At 44.9% G+C, this 16,574-nt stretch overlaps 1 protein-coding gene across 2 annotated transcripts in view; it reads right to left on the bottom strand.

Moving 5' to 3' along the window:
- LOC144511178 (mothers against decapentaplegic homolog 3) overlaps window positions 1-16,154 on the bottom strand; it is a 125,824-nt gene extending 109,670 nt beyond the window's left edge. For both annotated transcript variants that reach the window (XR_013500756.1, XM_078241236.1), the window contains exon 1: window positions 15,484-16,154. Coding sequence is in view for 1 of the 2 variants with exons in the window: in XM_078241236.1 (XP_078097362.1) it covers window positions 15,484-15,689 (206 nt within the window). In the remaining variant the exon portion in view is untranslated. The remainder of the gene's footprint in view (window positions 1-15,483) is intronic.
- Window positions 16,155-16,574: the final 420 nt, after the last annotated feature.

Below are 16,574 nucleotides of genomic sequence, written 5' to 3'. Positions count from 1 at the left end.
GTTTCATTCTAAATATTAACCCGATCCATGTTAACAACAATAAAGTTGCCGCAAACTAGTTTGTTGACCAATTAAATTGGCCATGACTTGAGCTGTACAATGGGTAAAAGGTGAATTCATTGTTCATTTAGATCGAGGACTCAACTCCAATTTTATGTCTGAAAACCTGACTCTTCTTAGCCACACTCCCAGCAACATAGAATCCCCACAGTGCAGAACAGGCCATTCGGCCCATCGAGTCTGCACCGACTCTTTGATAGAGTATCTTGCCCAGACTCTCTCCCTTGTTCCATCCCTGTAACCTCATCCCTTTCCCATGGCTAATCTATCGAACCCAAGGGGCATTTTAACATGGACAATCCACCTAACCTGCATATCTTTGGACAGCTTCCAATTGTATTGTGCCTTCAATGTCCCAAGGCACTTCAGCAAAGCATTAAAGAATATTAGCCACCGAATCTTATAAGGAGATATTGAAACTGGTGACCTCCATTAGAGAAAAGTGTTTTTTTTTAAAAATAGGAGGGAAGAACAATTTGGAGGGGCTCTGACATTTAACACACAAGAGTCCAAGCAGAAAGTGACCATCAACAGACCAACCATTTGCAAAATGCCTTATCCAATGCCTTTAGGCGCTGGAGTCACTGTCCAATGAATAGAGGCAGGAACTTGTGCTTATTATTTCACCTCCCTAATCGAACTGTGTGGAGGCCTTGTCCATTGCCCCCCACCTGAAGATCAGTTAACTCAAAAATGAGGACCAACCCAGGATCTTCCTGTTCTGGACACCTCATGACTTCACTGACTCCAGGTGTTTTTGTTCATCAACATCACCAATCTATTTGACTGTATTCACAATGTGCCAAACCAGGGTCTTACTTCCCCAGAATAACAATCCCAATTCAATCTGGTGGACAACCCAGCAATGACCCTGATGAAATAAGGGTTGCTGCGGCCTTAGACAATGACGCTGCCTTTCCAACTGTAGGAAGGGAGCAGTGTAAAGGAGATATGCATCATTAAAAAGTTAGGTTCCACTTACCTCAGTGCTCTCTTACTTCGCTTCTCCAACCTTCTTAAAAAAAAAAACCACCAGCCAAAGATCTATGTGCTCTGTTTTTGATTTATGTTAATTTAAAAAACGTGTAACTAAATAACTTTTATTTATTGGATCTCCAACCTTGTATCCTCTGCCAGTCTGAAGTGGTCAGACTAACCATTTTATTTCTGGCTTTCACTGATCCTACATGACTAACTTGAGTATCAGTCAAACCTAGCTCAAATGCAAAAGTTCCCTCCTCCCAAAAGCCCATTCTTTCTTAACATAATTCCATCATACACTTCCACCACCCCACCGCACCCCCCCCCCCCCCCCGTCCCCTCCCCTCCCCCAGCACCCATGGCTCAGTGTTGAAGTGAGGCTTCATCTGCCCCCTCAGGTGGACTCAAAAGATCCTGTAACACCAGTTTAAAGAAGGTCTTCCTGATATTCTGGCTAATAATCATCATCCTTCAAGAATCATCAAAATAGATTGCTGTTTGTGGAGGTTCATTGTGCGCAAATTGGTTGCTGCTGCCTGGGCCTAGCCAAAACTTGCCATTAATGGGTCCAGGCAGTGGGCCTCCAACCCAACTGTCTGCCCCTCTACTGCGGCTACATTCGCGGTTGGATGTCCCTGGAGAGGGAGCATGCGGAGTCCGCGGGCACCATCAAGGCCTTCCGTGCCCTTTGGGCCCCGCAGGGGCTGGTGTGCATTACTGACTCCTTTAATCACATTTTGGTTTGATTTCCTTTATGCTTTTTTTTTGTTTTGAGCGGATCCCTTCTTGCTTTGTCCATGAGTTTGTTTGATTTGTGGGCGGCAGAGCGGTTAGCACTGCAGCCTCACAGCTCCAGGGACCCAGGTTCAATTCCAGCCTCAGGTGGTTGTCTGTGTGGAGTTTGTATGTTCTTCCCATGTCTGTGTGGGTTTCCTCTGGATGCTCCGGTTTCCTCTCACACTCCAGAGATGTGCGCGTTAGGCGGATTGGCCATGCTAAATTGCCCCTTAGTGTCCCAAGATGCGTAGGTAAGATAGATTGCAAATGTGTGGGGTTACAGGGATAGGGCGATGGCCTAGTGGTATCATCCCTAGACCAGAAACTCAGCTAATGTTCTGGGGATCAGGGTTCAATCCCACCATGGCAGAATTTGATTTTTTTTTTAAAGTCTGGAATTACGAATCTTACGGTGACCCATGAAACCATTGTCGATTGTCGGAAAAACCCATCTGGTTCACTAATGTCCTTTAGGGAAGGAAATCTGACGTCCTTACCTGGTCTGGCCTACATGTGACTCCAGAGCCACAGCAATGTGGTCGTCTCTCAACTGCCCGAGCAAGACATTCAGTTCAAGAGCAACTAGGGATGGGCAAGAAATGCTGTTCCAGCCAGCGACGCCCATGTCCCATGAATGAATAAAAAAAAGGACAGAGGAAAGGGCCTGGGTAAGATACTGTCAGAGAGCGGGTGAAGACTCGATGGGCTAAATGGCCTCTTCTTCACTGTAGGGATTCTATGATTTAGTTTATTTGGTTGGCACAAAATAAATTGGTTGCTGCTTCACCTACTGCCTAGAGGTTGCGGATGGTGCTATTTGTGATGTTGTTTGAAGTTAAACCGTCAGTCAGGATACCAAGAAAGCTTTTCTTTTTATTAATTTGTGGGACATGGGCGTCGCTGACTGACCAGCATTTATTGCCCACCCCTAGTTGCCCTTGGAGGGCAGTTGAGCGCCAACCGCATTGCTGTGGCTCTGGAGTCACATGCGGGCCAGACCAGGTAAGGATGGCAGATTTCCTTCCCTAAAGGACATTAGTGAACCAGATGGGTTTTTCTGACAATCGACAATGGTTTCATGGTCATCAGTAGATTCTTAATTTCAGATTTTAAAAATTATATTCCAATTCCACATCTGCCGTGGTGTAATTCGAACCCGGGTCCCCAGAACATTAACTGAGTTTCTGGATTACTAGTCCAGCAATACTACCATAAGGCCATTGCCCCCTGCTCTTCTTCAGCTAGTGGCACTGGACCATTAATTTTCATTCCAACATTTCAAGCAAAGAACCTCGCAGGTAAGAACAGGATCCAGGCCCATTAACATAAGATAATCACTAATAAATCCAATAGGAAATTTAGGAGAAAAAGCCTTTACCCAGGAAGTGTGAGAAGGTGGAACTCAATCCGAGTGGTTATGGGAATAGCAGAGATGCATTTAAGGGAAAACTGGATAAACATACAGGGGAGAAAGGAAAAGGATTTGCTTTTAAGATTAGGTGAAGGGGCCGAAAGGAGGTTCGTGCGGAGAACAGACCAGATGTTCCATGATTATTGCTGCACTGTCTTGTCAGTCTCAAAGATGTCCTCAGGTCCTCAAGTTAAGCTCAAAGTCACAATCTCTGGACTCAGTGAAAAGGCCACCAACGGAGATAATCTAAACACAAAGGCCTGCAATGCTGTAGCCTGTGCCTGGTGTACGCTGGGATAGGTTAGAATCATAGAATCCCTACAGTGCAGAAGGAGGCTATTCGGCCCATCGGGTCTGCACCGACAACAATCCCACCCAGGCCCTATCCCCATAACCCCACATATTTACCCGGCTAAATGTGCCTCACATCCTTCAAAATGTATCTGGATGAGCACTTGGAACGTCATAACGTTCAAGGCTATGGACCAAGTGCTGGTAGATAGAATTAGGTGGGAGTTCAGATGTTTCTTGCGTGTCAGTGCAGACTTGATGGGCCAAAGGTCGTGTCAGGGGGAACGAAGGGCCAATTATTCAAAATGGCTAGACATTTTAACACCAAGGAGAAAAAAACCGACAGAAATGGGATGGGCTATGAATCTGAACCCGGTGGTGGAAATTACCAACATGGGTTGGGCGTACACAAGGATGACAGCAGAAATGCATGCTTTACTCATGAGGACAGGGTGAACAGGTTGGCTCTCTCTTGAAAAGAAAAAACAGAATTAAACCTGAAATGATTTGACATTCCAGATATTGTGTTCCCACTCGTGGCGAAGTGCAAAAAAAGAGAGGCCATTAATACAAAATAGTCACCAAGAAATGCACTGAGAAACTTCTTTACCCAGAGAGTGGAACATGCTACCACAGGGGAGTGGTTGAAGCAAGTAACACAGATACATTTAAGGCAAAACTAGATAAGAGGGAGAAGGGAAGAGAGGAGTATGTTGATAAAGAGTTAGATGAGGGAGGATGGAAAGAGGCTCAAATAGGGCATTAATGCCAGCAAGGCTGTGCATTCCATACATTTCTAGGAACCAGTTACATTTACACAGAAAATGCCTGCTTGTCCTTCGTTCCCTTCTTTGCCACCCTGTGGGGGACATTCTTTCATCCGCAGATTTTGGTTGACAGGACAGTGCTTTTATTCTTGAGCATTGTGCCCACAAGGACAGCAGGACCATCAGACACCAGGACAAGCAGCTGGGGAAAAAAAAACGTTTTAAGAAAGCACAAAGACTCTGCGGACCATCATGTTTGAGAATCGAGATAGATTAATTATTTATCCTTTACTCCAATGGCAGCCACAGAGGGCAGCTTTCAGAAAGAAAATAGGTGCAAAATGGACACTAAAGTCATTGATTCTAAAGCTGGGAAACAGCTCCTTGATAAACTTCTTCTAGCTGCAGTGTCCTTGATAAGTATGTACCTGTCAGGCAGGGAGGAAATGGTCGATTGAGGGAACTGTGGTTTACTAAAGAAGTTGAATCTCTTGTGAAGAGGAAGGAGACTTATGTAAAGATGAGACGTGAAGGCTCAGTTAGGGCGTTTGAGAGTTACAAGTTAGCCAGGAAGGACCTAAAGAGAGAGCTGAGAAGAGCCAGGAGGGGACATGAGAAGTTTTTGGCAGGTAGGATCAAGGAAAACCCTAAAGCTTTCTATAGGTATGTCAGGAATAAAAGAATGACTAGGGCAAGATTAGAGCCAGTCAAGGACAGTAGTGGGAAGCTGTGCGTGGAGTCTGAAAAGAGTATTGTGTACAGTTCTGGTCACCGCATTATAGGAAGGATGTGGAAGCATTGGAAAGGGTGCAGAGGAGATTTACTAGGATGTTGCCTGGTATGGCTAAATGAATATTTTTCGTCAGTATTCACGCAGGAAAAAGACAATGTTGTCGAGGAGAATACGGAGATACAGGCTATTGGACTAGACGGGATTGAGGTTAATAAGGAGGAGGTGTTAGCAATTCTGGAAAGTGTGAAAATAGATAAATCCCCTGGGCCAGATGGGATTTATCCCAGGATTCGCTGGGAGGCTAGGGAGGAGATTGTAGAGCCTTTGATCTTCATGTCATCATTGTCTACAGGAATAGTGCCAGAAAACTGGAGGATAGCAAATGTTGTCCCCTTGTTCAAGAAGGGGAATAGAGACAACCCTGGTAATTATAGACCGGTGAGCCTTACTTCTGTTGTGGGCAAAGTTTTGGAAAGGATTATAGGAGATATGATTTATAATCATCTAGAAAGGAATAATTTGATTAGGGATAGTCAACACGGTTTTGTGAAGGGCAGGTCATGCCTCACAAACCGTATTGAGTTCTTTGTGAAGGTGACCAAAGAGGTGGATGAGGGTAAAGCAGTTGATGTGGTGTATATGGATTTCAGTAAAGCGTTTGATAAGGTTCCCTGCAGTAAGCTATTGCAGAAGATACGGAGGCATGGGATTGAGGGAGATTTAGCGGTTTGGATCAGGAATTGGCTAGCTGTAAGAAGACAGAGGGTGGTGGTTGATGGGAAATGTTCATCCTGGAGTTCAGTTACTAGTGGTGTACCGCAAGGATATATTTTGGGGTCACTGCTGTTTGTCATTTTTATAAATGACCTGGATGAGGGCGTAGAAGGATGGGTTAGTAAATTTGTGGATGACACTAAAGTCGGTGGAGTTGTGGACAGTGCGGAAGGTTGTTGCAGGTTACAGAGGGACATAGATAAGCTGCAGTGCTGGGTTGAGAGGTGGCAAATGGAGTTCAATGCGGAAAAGTGGGAGGTGATTCACTTTGGAAGGAGTAGCAGGATTACAGAGTACTGGGCTAATGGTAAGATACTTGGTAGTGTGGATGAACAGAGAGATCTGGGTGTCCATGTGCATAGATCCCTGAAAGTTGGCACCCAGGTTGATAGGGTTGTTAAGAAGGCGTACGGAGTGTTAGCTTTTATTGGTAGAGGGATCGAGTTTTGGAGCCAGGAGGTCACGTTGCAGCTGTACAAAACTTGGAGTATTGTGTACAGTTCTGGTCACCGCATTATAGGAAGGATGTGGGAGCATTGGAAAGGGTGCAGAGGAGATTTACTAGGATGTTGCCTGGTATGGTGGGAAGGTCTTATAAGGAAAGGCTGAGGGACTTGAGGTTGTTTTCGTTAAAGAGAAGAAGGTTAAGAGGTGACTTAATGGAGGCATACAAGATGATCAGAGGATTAGATAGGGTGGATAGTGAGAGCCTTTTTACTCGGATGGTGATAGCTAGCACGAGGGGACATAGCTTTAAATTGAGGGGTGAGAGATATAGGACAGATGCCAGAGGCAAGTTCTTCACTCAGGGAGTAGTAAGGGCGTGAAATGCCCTGCCTGCAGCAGTAGTGGACTCGCCAACATTAAGGGCATTTAAATGGTCATTGGATAAACATATGGATGATATTGGAATAGAGTAGGTTAGATGGGCTTTAGATTGGTTTCACTGGTCGGCGCATAATCGAGGGCCGAAGAGCCTGTACTGCGCTGTAATGTTCTATGTGTGTAGAGACACTGCTTCTTTGCTCAGGGGACCATACTTTGTGCTGTAACGCCTAGTCGTATAATAGATTCGGACTGAACAATAATTCTCAACTGCGTATCAGTAACAACACTGCTAACAAGTCAAATCAGTAAGAAGTCTAACACCAGGTTAAAGTCCAACAGGTTTATGAACCTGTAATGTGAAATAAACCTGTTGGACTTTAACCTGGTGTTGTTAGACTTCTTACTGTGTTTACTCCAGTCCAATGCTGGCATCTCCACATCATAACAAGTCAAATCACCATATTTGAAAAAGGTCCCCACAAGCTCATTAGCAACAATTACACTGAATGCAGCTTTGGGAGTAAGTGTGGGCGATGGAAGGTTGCAATGGTTTAATGCGAATGTAGCCATATACATTGTTAAATTTATAAAGTTCCCCAATTTCTGTATTTAACTTGCAGGTCTCCTTGTAGTGGAGGTATAAAACACTCAGGAGGTTGTGACCCAGAAGCCAGATTACTGTTCAAAAGGTCTCTGGGTATACGTCTCTCATTCAGCTGATGAATGTGGCTGAGCCAACACGGACATCACTGGCTTAGCACTGAGTGCACGCTGATGAATTTGCTTACTCCAGGACCTCGGAGTTGATGACCTTGTCCTGCCAAGAGAGGCCAAGGATATGTCTGAGATGGCAAAGGTGGAAACCGTTCAGCCTTCTCTCCTGCCGATCACGTGTTATCCAGCTCTCACCATTGTGAGGAGTGTACAGAGGGTGCAGGTTTGGAAGAGTCAGTTTGGTGTTGCTCCACATACGCTCTCAGTTTGAACGTAACAGTGTGATCTGTGTAACTCTTTAGTAATGTGTGTGTTGATTTCAGCGTCAAGTGACAGATTGTTGGTGATTGTAGAGCCTCAATATGTGAAACCAACAGGCTGCAGCATCACATTGTCAATGCTGATCGGTGACGTTGTGGCAACATCCTGGACTGCGACGTTTGTCTTCCTGATGGTCAGGCCAAACTTTTTACAAGTGTGGGAGAGTCCGTCCCTTTGTGACTGAAGGTGCTCCTCACTTTGGAGTATTAGTGCAGCAACAGTGTCGAGCAAACAAAGAATATTGCCAAACAATGATATTACTCTCTGTGACAGATTGTTTTTTTTTTTAAACGTCAATTACTGTATTGTCACCGAGTGAAGAATCTTGGAAGAGGTAAATGTTGAATGGACAAATATTCAAATACCTGCCCTATCTTTGCTTTCTTAATGCCAGTTTAGCTCAGTTGCTGGCACTCCTACTTTCAGAAGGTTGAAGGTTCAAATCCCACTCCAGGACTCGTCCGTAAACCTAGACTGGTGCCTTACTGTGGAACTACTACATTGTCCGATGCCTTCCAAATGAGATGTTAAATTGATGCTCTGCATTCCCCTTTGATTCCAATGCATTATCTGAATTAAACAAAATTGTTTGTTCTGGTGGCCTGACTACAATACCTTGTCAATCATGAACAACATGTGAATTAGTAATATATTACTGTTTGTGTATGTCACTGTACACAAAACGGGTGCTGTAACAACCGGTCTTCATCAAAAATCACCCACAGGCACTTCAGAGGAATGAACAGGTCAAAGTGGGCAATGAATAATTAGAAGAGTTGCCCGAGTGATCAGTTAAGAAGACAAACCTGAAGAGAGAAGTACAGCAAGGCAAGAGAAAGGCAGATACAGAGATGAGAGCATAACTTCAAACACAAGAAAAAGGAACTGGAGTCAGTCAATTGACTCTTTGAGCCTGTTCCACCAATCAGCAAGATTATGGCTGATCTACTTCAATTCCACCTTCACTTATTACCCTCAACTCTTTAATACTTAACACAGAACATCAGAAATTAGGCCTGGATAGGTTGGATACTCTGTCACAGGATGAGAGGGTCAGGGAACTGTTGGGGTAAATGGTGAACAGGAAGCTAGAGTCACTATCGGAAGTTCAGGAAACTTATCCCTATGGAGCAATGTTTATAAAAGTGCATGACTCAACAATGTTATACATCTCATAAAGACGGCAATAAATTGGTCATGGTAATAATAGATTCCTGTTCTCTCTTTTCACCATCAGAGGCTCATGCTTCAAGTCTAATACTTTTACCCTCTGGAGACCTTTTTCCAAGACTAGTACAATTTTGTCTTTTAAAAAGTGTTTGGACAGTTACATGGGTAAGATGGGTATAGCGGGATATGGGCCAAGTGCGGGCAATTGCAACTAACTTAGTGGTTGAAAAAGGGGTGGCATGGACAAGTTGGACCGAAGGGCCTGTTTCCATGCTGTAAACCTCTGACTAAAATTTCTCTTTCTTTCTCCCCCATATGTTCACTTACTTACTGTTTGGAGCCCATTGTAACTCCTTCCAAGATCTGCACAAGGGACACTACATAAAACAAAGCTATTGCTGGACGTGAGGTAATTAAAATACCCCAATGGCAAATCTGAGACCCCAATCTAACTGGCTCTTTCCTGTACACATTTATCAAAAATCCTCATCAGTGAAGCTGCTAAAAAAGGTTCAATTTTAACCAAAAGAAAATAGCTGAATTATGGAATGGAAGAGCAGGTTGGCAGTAACATTACAGTAGGAAGTTGTTCCTGTGTCCCAAATACAGTGATCAAAAGCAGCACCCCTTTGTTTTTTTCTGTCTTCACCACAGTAAAGCATCCGATAGCACTTCACAGAGGCATGGATAACCAATTCAGTAAGAAGTCTGAGAGACGAAGGATGAGAGGTGACCTGATAGAGGTGTACAAGATGTTGAGAGGTATAGATCGGGTGGATTCTCGGAGGCTTCTTCCCAGGGCTGAAATGGCTGCTACGAGAGGACACAGGTTTAAGGTGCTGGGGAGTAGGTACAGAGGAGATGTCAGGGGTAAGTTTTTCACTCAGAGGGTGGTGGGCGAGTGGAATCAGCTGCCGTCAGTGGTGGTGAAGGCAAACTCGATAGGGTCTTTTAAGAGACTTCTGGATGAGTACATGGGACTGAGTAGGATGGAGGGTTATAGGGAAGCCTATATATAAGCCTAGGTAGGTAGGGACATGACCGGCGCAGCTTGTGGGCCGAAGGGCCTGTTTGTGCTGTATTTTTTCTATGTTCTATATAACACCAGGTTAAAGTCCAACAGGTTTATTTGGTAGCAAAAGCCACTAGCTTTCAGAACGCTCGCTGCTCCTTCGTCAGGTAAGTGGGAGTTCTGTTCACAAACAGGGCATATAAAGACACAAACTCAATTTACAAAATAATGGTTGGAATGCGAGTCTTTACAGGTAATCAAGTCTTAAAGGTACAGACAATGTGAGTGGAGAGAGCGTTAAGCACAGGTTAAAGAGATGTGTATTGTCTCCAGACAGGACAGTTAGTGAGATTTTGCAAGTCCAGGCAAGTCATGGGGGTTACAGATAGTGTGACATGAACCTAAGATCCCGGTTGAGGCTGTCCTCATGTGTGCGGAACTTGGCTATCAGCGCAGAGTCGCTGAGCAGAGACATTAGCCTGGGCCTCTGGATCACTAGTCCAGTGACATTACCACCACACCACCATCTCCCCCTTTATATGATAGGTTTAAGTTAAGAGGGAAAGAATTAGAACATAGAACATAGAACATTACAGCGCAGAACAGGCCCTTCGGCCCACGATGTTGCACCGACCAGTTAAAAAAAAAACTGTGACCCTCCAACCTAAACCAATTTCTTTTCGTCCATGAAAATTACTGGGAACCCGAGAAGCAACTTTTTTTTGCACAGAGGGGGTATGTATGTGGACTGAGCTGCCGGAGGAAGTGGTTGAGGCAGGGACATTGACAACATTTAAAAGGCATTTGGACAAATACATGGATAGGAAAGGTTTAGAGGGATATGGACCAAATGCAGGCAAATGGGGTTAGCTTAGATGGGCTTTTTGGTTGGCATGGACCGGTTTGGGCCGAAAGGCCTCTGCCATAGATTCTATGAAGACCCGTCTTATAATTTCACTCCAGAAAGATTTGGCTCTAATTGTTTGACCATGTCTGAGTCCTGTATTCCCCAGTCAGCAAAAATAGTTTCTCTCCAGCTACCCTGTCCACTGATTATCTTGATATACGCAGAATGACCATTTGGATTGGGTACAAAATGCAACCAACACTATCAACATCCTGGACATTAGCACCAACTAGAACTTGAACTGGGCTAGCCATACAAATACTGCGGCTACGAGAGCAGGTCAGAGACTGGAAATCCTGTGGAAAATGAATAATTCCTGACTCTCTAAAGCCTGTCCACCAACTACACGGCTCAAGTCCAGACTCTGATGGAATATTCTCTATTTACCTGGATGAGTCCACTCCATAAACACTCAAAAGAAGATCAACACCATCCAGGACAAAGCTGCCCGCTTGATTGGTGACCACAGACCACCTTAAACATTCACTCTCTCCAACGCACTGTGGCAACCATGTGTACCATCTACAAAATGCACTGTAACAACTCAACAAGGCTCCTTCAACAGCACCTTCCAAACTCCACAACCTCAACCAGATTTTCAGGACACAGATGCACGGGAATTCCATCAGATAAAATAGTCCAGTTGGGAGAGCATTAGACTGAAAATCTAAAAGGTGTCTGGTTCAATCCCATGTTTTGGCATGCAACCTCATGCTGACTTCCGTCACTACCTGGTAATTCAAACTGCTCTTTGTAATGGCCGGTTAGCTCAGGTGGTTAGAGTGTGATGCTGATAAAAGGCCATGGTTTCAGTCCCCGTGCTGGCCAACGGGTTCTCTTGCACACAACAGTTGACCTTCTTGCCACTGCTGTCTGTTTGTAAACCACCAACCAGTTCCATGCGTTTGGTTCCCGTGTGGCCTAATGGTCATCAAACTGGTAAACCAAAAACCTAGAGCAATGCTCTGGGGTTCCAGATTCGAATCTCACCAAGGTAGATGTTTGAATTCTAAACTAAATTTAAGATGGTTTGCCTACAGTGGCACAGGCATCAGCACTGCTGCCTCACAGCGCCAGGGACCCAGATTTGACTCCCAGCTCAGGTCACTGTCTGTGTGGAGTCTGCACATTCTTCCCGTGTCTGTGTGGGTTTCCTCCAGGTGCTCCCGTTTCCTCCCACGGTCCAAACGACGTGCTGATTAGGTGCATTGACCATGCTAAATTCTCCCTCAGTGTATTTGAACAGGTGCCGGAGTGTGGCGACTAGAGGATTTTCACAGTAACTTCATTGCAGTGTTAATGTAAGCCTACTTGTGACACTAAAAAATAAACTTTAATGCACAATTGATTTAGACAGAGATGGTGGTGTAGCGGTAACATTGCTGGATTAGTAATCCAGACCTCAGTTTAATACACTGGGGACATGGGTTCAAATCCCACCACAAGAGCTGGTGGAATTTAAATTCAGTTAATAAGTCTGAAATATAAAGCTAGTCTAGCCATCATCAATTGTTCTAAACACCCATTTACCACCATCTGCAAGTTCCACTCCAAGCCACAGATCATTCTGATTTGGAACGATATTACCGGTCTTTCATTGTTGCTGGGTCAACTGGGTCAAAATCTTGGAACTTCTGCCCTACACCACACGCACTGTTAATGGTTTAAGGCGGCAGCTCACCACCACGTTTTAAGGACAATTAGGGATGGTCAATAAATACTGCCCGAGCCAGCAACACTCATACCCACTGAAATAAGTAAAAAGCACCTGTAACTCAGCACAGGTCAGCTAAGAGAATAGGTAAGGAAATCAGGAGTAAAATCACTTTCTGTGTGCATTTCCCTGGGATCAGAACTGACTTGTATCTAAACAGGGCCCAAAGAAAAGCCCCAAACTATCCACAGTAATCTTATCCTAACAGAAAGTGATCCAAGCACATGTATTGATTATTAGGAAATCTAAAATCCAGGCGATTACACAGATTTCTGCACCTGGTCATGGTACAATTGACAAGAGTCAACATGCTCAGGTCAGTTAGATATTACTCTGTCCACTTACATGCCACACTTTCCCATCACTCATCCTGCATTGAGGCACGCAGTGAGACAGCAAAGGCAATGTTTCAAAATAAAAGTGATAAAACTCCCCAGAAACAAAGAACATTGAATTGTACCATTTAACAAGATACAGCAATGCCAGATTAACTGCTCCTATCCCTCTCTCAGAGTAAGAGGTTTACAGCATGGAAACAGGCCCTTCAGCCCAACTTGTCCAGGCCACCCAATTTTTATCATTAAGCGAGTCCCAATTGCCCACGTTTAGCCCATATCCCTCTATACCCATCTTACCCATGTAACTGTCTAAATGCTTTTTAAAAGACAACATTGTTCCCACCTCTACTACTACCTCACATTCCAGACACTCACCACCCTCTGCCCCTCTTTGTATCTCTCCCCCTTTAACCTATGCGCTCTAGTTTTAGACTCCCCAACGTTGGGAAAAGATGTTGACTATCTAACTGATCTATGCCCCTCATTATTTTATAGACCTCTATAAGGTCACCCCTAAGCCTCCTACGCTCCAGGGAAAAAAGTCCCAGTCTATCCAGCCTCTCCTTATAACTCAAACCACCAAGTCCCAGTAGCATCCTAGTAAATATTTTCTGCATCCTTTCTAGTTTAATAATATCCTTTCTATAATAGGGTGACCAGAACTGTACACAGTATTCTAAGTGTGGCCTTATCAATATCTTGTACAACTTCAACAAGACTTCCCAACTCCTGTATTCAATGCTCGGACCAATGAAACCAATCATGCTGAATGCCTTCTTCACCACTCTGTCCACCTGTGACTCCACTTTCAAGGAGCTACGAACCTGCACCCCTAGATCACCGAATCCCTACAGTGCACAAGGAAGCCTTTCGGCCCAATCGAATCTGCACCGACCATAATCCCAGCCAGGCCCTATTCCCATATCCCCACTTATTTACCCTGCTAATCCCCCTCACACTAGGGTCAATTTAGCATGGCCAATCAACCTAACCCATACATCTTTGGACTGTGGGAGGAAACCAGAGCACCCAGAAGAAACCCATGCAGACATGGGGAGAACGTGCAAACTCCACACCGACAGTCACCCGAGGCCAGAATTGAACCCGGGTCCCTGACGCTGTGAGCCAGCAGTGCTAACCACTGTTCCACCGTTCCTCTTTGTTCTACCACCCTCCCCAATGCCCTACTATTAACTGAGTAAGTTAACCTCAAAGCATTTTCACATGTATTTACACTAACTGGAGCGTTAGTTTCAGCTTGGTGCAGACACTAAACTGGTGCATGCAAATTGAGTGTCAAGTTAACTCCAGGTAAAAGTGGAGCCAGACTCCTCCAAGTCTAATGCCACCAAGCTGCAAAGTGAGAGTGGGTCCCGATACTGGATTCCGCCTGCACTCACACTGTTAACAGCAGCTTAATGACAAAGCAGAAACTGACCAAAATCTAAACACAAACACATTGCAAATTGTTTACTCTTTGAGATCAAAACATCTCTGATCCTGTACAGGTGCACAAGAGTTCAGTTGACCAGTTCCTCAGTATGAGTAACAGAATAGGGTTAATTGATGACTGTTTCATTGCCAGTCTGGTTGCATTCTGACTGCGCCACGTGTGTTACTCTATTACAGCATTGGATGCCAAACTGGGTGCACAACCGTCACAGGGTTCGCAATGATCATCCCAGCGATCCACAAAAATCAGACCATCCAGATCCATGTTCCCTCTCTCCACAAATAGTGACCCAATTACCTAGTCTACAGATTGTTGAACTGTCTTGCTAATGCTGCTGTTGCAGTAATAAAAAAAATGTTTCCTCCATCAGGGACACTGTTGTGCCTTTGCTGGATGGCACAGCCTCCCAGGAGGCAGGCCAAGGGAGCCCCCAGGAGTGTACTAATACTTAGAGGGCTGGAAGCCAGAAACCCCCGGTTCGAGTACCACCCCAGGATTTGATGGCCAAGGAAGGTACGTTCATAACAGGTCGAGTATCAACCTGCAAAATCTTTCCAACACACGCCTATGGCAGGTGGTAAGGGTGGGAGAGATTCCTGGTCAGCCCATGTGATGCAAAGGACACTGGAGCTTCCCCCATCACTCCTGGCTACAACATGCATGTAGAAGTGTGTGCATTGCCACAGCAAGTGGGACTCGAGTAAACTGTAACTCACCACCACCCCCAAGAGAATGTGTCAAAAAATTCAGAGCTCCACCCCACTGATAGATAGAACATATCGCTACACACACACACATATCACAATCAAACTGGTAGTGAATTGACAGCCCTCTCAATGCATTTCTCTGTAACTAACTCTCTCTGTGACACAAGCTGTTATCCTGCGTTCTCTGGGTGCATTTAACAGCAACTGTCATACAACATACCAAACAGGGGCACTTGCCCACAGACAATAAAAACCCTCATGATGAACACAGGTGGACCTCCCTGGAACCCCTAACTCTACACATCCAAAAAAACCCCAAAATCAATCAATCAACCCAAAAGGGAGACATCAAAAACTTCAAATGAAATTTGGGTTTTCTTAAAAGGAAAACTAGAATTCACCTTGATTTTTTTTTTAAAAACAAAATAATCTTTAAGAATAAAAGGATTGTTAATCTAGACACATTTCAGCTCAGAAAAAAAAAACAACTTTTGAGAGTTTTAAGAAGAAAATGCACCATGTTACCTGGGGATGGTTATGCATTTGGTGTTAATACTCTGTGTGGTGATTGCCTTTTCCAACTCGTCCAACTGGCCGGTTTTCTTCAGCTTTTTCACCAGACTCTTCACGGCTTTCTCGCACCATTTCTCCTCCTGGCCGTTCTGCTCTCCCTTCTTCCAACCCAGGAGGCGTTTGACAATCGGGGGAGTGAAAGGCAAGATCGAAGACATGTTTTTTCTCTCTCTCTCTCTCTCCCCTCCCCAACTCCCGGCTGCCGTCTTTAAATACAAGAAGGAGAGGGGGGGGGGTGGTGAAGAAAACACAAAGAAACACAACTTTAAAAAAAAACACCGACCGAGGTTCCCCTTCCTGAGAGAAAAAAAACTTTTTAAAACTTTCTCCAAACTTTTCTGCTCCTCAACTTGACTTGGGGCGCCAGCCGCACAACACCTCTTGCTGAGGAGGGGGTGGGGGTGAGATCTCAATAACCCTCCGCTCCCTCAATTGAGTGCCTCTGCTTTGCACTTGGTGTGGCACCTCTCCCCCTCTCGCTTGGGGCTTTTATGCAACAACAACACATACAAAAAAAAACTTTTCCTTTTTTTAAGAAAAGTTTTTTTTTGCACTCCCTCTTCTCTCTTTCTCTTGCTGTTGAGATTACTCCGCCTGGGGAGGGGAGGGGGGTTGTCCCTGGCAGTGATCCGGCTCCCCACTCAGATCAGCTTTCTTCAAGTCTGCCTCTCATGTAAATGATTTTACAAGCCGGTAGTTTGAGAGCAGCCAGTGCTGTGAGCGCCACAGACAGGCAGAGAGGGAGAGAGAGAGAGAAAAGTGTCATTGGCCAGACCCACTCCCCCCAAACTCCCACTGCCTCCCAACACCAATCACAGCAAAGGCTAGGAAAGCTCCTCACTTAACCCAGCCCCAATATTACAATCTCAAATCAAACTGCACACCTCCCCAAAAGAAATGCAACTGTGTTTTCACTCCCATGCTGGGCAAAAGCTGATCTACATAGAATCCCTGCAGTGCAGCACGGTGGTTAGCACTGCTGCCTCACAGCACCAGGGACCCGGGGTTCAATTTCCCACGTGAGTCACCGTTTCATTCTCCCG

Source organism: Mustelus asterias, chromosome 24 (assembly GCF_964213995.1).
Source record: "Mustelus asterias chromosome 24, sMusAst1.hap1.1, whole genome shotgun sequence".
Lineage (NCBI taxonomy): Eukaryota > Metazoa > Chordata > Chondrichthyes > Carcharhiniformes > Triakidae > Mustelus > Mustelus asterias.
The sequence above is the reverse complement of the archived record's forward strand: the minus strand, read 5'-3'. Positions and strand labels throughout refer to the sequence as shown.